The sequence below is a fragment of the Seriola lalandi genome, unplaced genomic scaffold (assembly GCF_002814215.2).
Source record: "Seriola lalandi dorsalis isolate HSWRI2012SDOR001 ecotype SW California unplaced genomic scaffold, Sedor1 jcf7180002054630, whole genome shotgun sequence".
NCBI classification, from domain to species: domain Eukaryota; kingdom Metazoa; phylum Chordata; class Actinopteri; order Carangiformes; family Carangidae; genus Seriola; species Seriola lalandi.
In genome coordinates, this window is record NW_019525183.1 from 11,291 (window position 1) to 14,889 (window position 3,599).

The following is a 3,599-nucleotide window of genomic DNA, read 5'->3' on the forward strand; positions in this document are numbered from 1 at the left end:
GGCCCGCCACTGATAAATGAATGTAGAGGAAACACTGAATGTTATGTTACAGTTATTTATGGTATCACCTTGTTTTGTGCTTTTTTCATTAAACCAGTGGAGCATATCACAGCTGTCTTCAGGGCCCTGCCACTTCTCTTTCCATCCAGCACTATGCCACCGAAGAAACTGGGCTCAAGCAGCGAGGCTCTTTTCCATATCCTTGCGGTGAGATTTACAGACTTACAGATTTACTGAAACATTTCATAATATATGTTCCAGTTTTTCAGGCATAAATTTTATACTAGGTTTAGTAACTTTTAGATAAACTTTTATAATTTCAAAAGGTCTAAAGGGGAAGTGTGTAGCCTACTTAATTTAGTACTAACTTTATTGGAACTAGCTGTGGTGCATTCAGCCTTTGCAGTGCTGAATGCTGAGAGATTACTGTGACTAAGTGTTTTAAAGTGCAATGTGATTTCACTAATGTTCTTGTCCAGGTCAAAGTTTATGTTATTTGTAATGTTTTTCTAATCTTCTTCATTGATTTGTGTCATCTAGACTTCTGAGGATCCTGATGGTTTCATGCGGCAGCGACCCCTGTCTTCTCCGGTTCTGCTAGTTTCTGAGGACAACTGCATGATCGCCATTGGAAACGCACCAGTGACCACCTTCGCCATGGACAGACTTAATGAGGGACTTCTCTACCTCATGGCATATTACTATGCCCTGCACATGACCTACCCAAAGTGCATTTCTACACTACTGTCAGTACTGCAGACAGAGGTACTTCAAGATTCAATTCATGAGCAGGATTTGACCCCCCATTACAAAAAAGCGATTGGTGAATGGAAGTCATTCATTGAGTGAGTACCTGTGTTTCTCCCTCTGCCCCACTCTGATGTAACAATTTCAAAGAAAGTTGATGTTCTGTTTAAAAAAATGTTCATCACAGTTAGATACATTGTTGGTGAGATTGAAAACCTTCCCTGTGGGATATTATGCTGCAAAGCAGATGCAACATGTTTAGTTGCTATGATATGCTGCTACAATAGCTGATGTATTATTATTTTGATAGTGAGGTTCAAATCAAAACTGACTTTTCAATCTGTTTGATTATGATGGATCTGGAACATGTAAGTGCTCCTTTTTTGGATGTTGATTGTGAACATTTGTATTGCAAAGTTAATAAAAAAAAAATTAAATGAGAAAGTTTTGGTATCTTGATTTAAGAAATCACTTATATTTGTTATGCTGTTTTAAGAAATTATTTCTTATTTTAACTACTTTTATGTTCATTATCAATCCCAGATTAAGGTGTAATTTCTTAAATTTAATTTAGTGAAGAGACTTAAATTCAAATTTTGAGTAATTTAATCTTAAATTAGTGTTTTTTCATTGCTTGTTTTAGAAGAACTTGGATTAATTTAAGATTTTCTGTCTAGTTTAAAGTCTCATTTTAGTCTTTTGGAGCTAAGAAATTCGGGCTTATGTCAAGCAAAAAAAGCTTACCCCATTGGCAGATTTTTTTGCTTGATACAAGATAATTTGATTGAATATAAGAATATTTTACTTCTTTCTAGAAGGGCTGTTTTTGCAGTGCAGCGTTCACTCTTGTTGCCATGGAGAACAATTATAACATACCTTTGGAAATTGGACCTTGAACAGTTCACCTTCTTTTGTTTGGGCTTGTGGTCGGTCAGCATTTTCATTAGTAGTTAGTAGTTTCATTAGTAGTACGTGGCAGCCAGGTAGAGTCTGGAGGTACAGTAAAGAGAAAATCAAAGATGATAATGTTGACAGAAACCTTAGCCTACACCCTCTCACAAGTTCTAAGTAACCACAGCTTAATTTACCTGCACAGCATTCCAAGACTGATAAATGACTGTTAGGTTTATCAAAAGTAGATGCCCTTCAGATGGCTACAGACCTGTACATCTGATGTGAGGCTGAAGAGTCTTCAAGGATAACTGTGTGCCTACAGTGGGTCAGTCTGGCATGCAACATCCCTTGTTGCAGGAAGCTGTATAGATTAGATTAGATTAACTTTATTTATCCCACAACTGGGAAACTCATTTACCACAGCAGAAAAATAAACATCTATAGAATAAACATCTATGGAAATATACAACAAAAATATACCAAATATACACCAAATATACACTAATAAATACAATATACATAATACACACGATATGTACATGAAAAAGTGCAAGTTTGCACATGGTCAGGAAGAGCAGGAGTTGTGGAGTCTGACAGCTGCTGGAATGAAGGACCTGCGGAACCTCTCCTTTTTACAGCGAGGATGTAAAAGTCTGCTCCTGAAGAAGCTACTCAGAGACCCTACAGTGTCATGCAGAGGGTGAGAGTTATTGTTCATGATGGATGTCAGCTTAGCTAACATCCTCCTGTCACCTACTTCCTCAATGGAGTCTAGGGGGCAGCCCAGGACAGAGCTCGCTTTCCGGATCAGTTTGTTGAGCCTCTGCATATCCCTGTCAATGCTGCCCCCTCTCCAGCAGACCACAGCGAAGTACATGGCTGAGGCCACCACAGAGTCATAGAAGGTCCTGAGGAGAGCCCCACACACGCCAAAGGACCTCAGTCTCCTCAGCAGGTGAAGGCGACTCTGACCCTTCTTGTAGAGAGCGTGGGTGTTGGTGGACCATTCCAGTTTGTTGTTTAGGTGAACCCCCAGGAACTTGTAGTTCTCCACCACCTTGATGTCCAGTCCCTGGATGTTCACTGGTGTGAAGTGGGATGTCTTCCGCCTGGAGTTCACAATCATCTCCTTTGTTTTGCTGGCATTAAGCTGAAGCAGGTTGATCTTGCTCCAGCTGACAAAGTCCCTGATGACTGTCCTGTATTCCAGTTCATTTCCCTACGAAACACACCCAACAATGGCTGTGTCGTCAGAGAACTTCTGGACGTGGCAGTGTGTGGTGTTGTGTGTGAAGTCCGAGGTGTACAGGGTGAAGAGAAAAGGGGAGAGCACCGTACCCTGGGGGGCACCTGTACTGCAGAGCACCACATCAGACACACTTTGACGAAGCCTCACGTACTGTGGTCTGTTGGTGAGGTAGTCTATCATCCATGCAGCCAGGTAATGGTCCACTCCCACACCTTCCAACTTCACTCTGAGCAGTGGCGGCAGGATCGTGTTGAAAGCTCTAGAAAAGTCAAAAAACATGACCCTCACAGTGCTCCCACTGTCCTCCAGGTGTAGCAGTGATCGATGCAGTAGGTAGATCACTGCATCGTCCACCCCAACACTAGGCCGGTAAGCAAACTGCAGGGGGTCCAGCTGTGTGCTCACCAGTGGTCTCACATGACTAAGGATGATCCTCTCCAAAGTCTTCATCAGGTGAGAGGTCAAGACAACAGGCCTGAAATGGTTAGACTCCTTGGGGCGCTGGGTTTTAGGTACCGGGACCACACAGGAGGTCTTCCACAGGGCCGGTACTTTCTCCAGGCTCAGGCTCAGATTAAACAAGTGCATGAGCACACCACAGAGCTGATCTGCACAGTCAGTAATCTGGGGCTGATGCCATCCAGGCCTGGGGCCTTCCTTGTCTTGATCTTCTTCAGTTGACACTTCACCTGATCAACCGTTATGGAGA

General features: G+C 42.4%; 1 protein-coding gene across 1 annotated transcript in view; it reads left to right on the forward strand.

Moving 5' to 3' along the window:
- Positions 1-1,126, forward strand: part of LOC147818327 (uncharacterized) — a 3,267-nt gene extending 2,141 nt beyond the window's left edge. The window contains exons 3-4 of the mRNA XM_087177673.1: positions 98-207; positions 541-1,126. Coding sequence (XP_087033799.1) covers positions 98-207; positions 541-849 — 419 coding nt within the window. The 3' untranslated portion in view covers positions 850-1,126. The remainder of the gene's footprint in view (positions 1-97; positions 208-540) is intronic.
- The last annotated feature ends 2,473 nt before the right edge of the window (positions 1,127-3,599 follow it).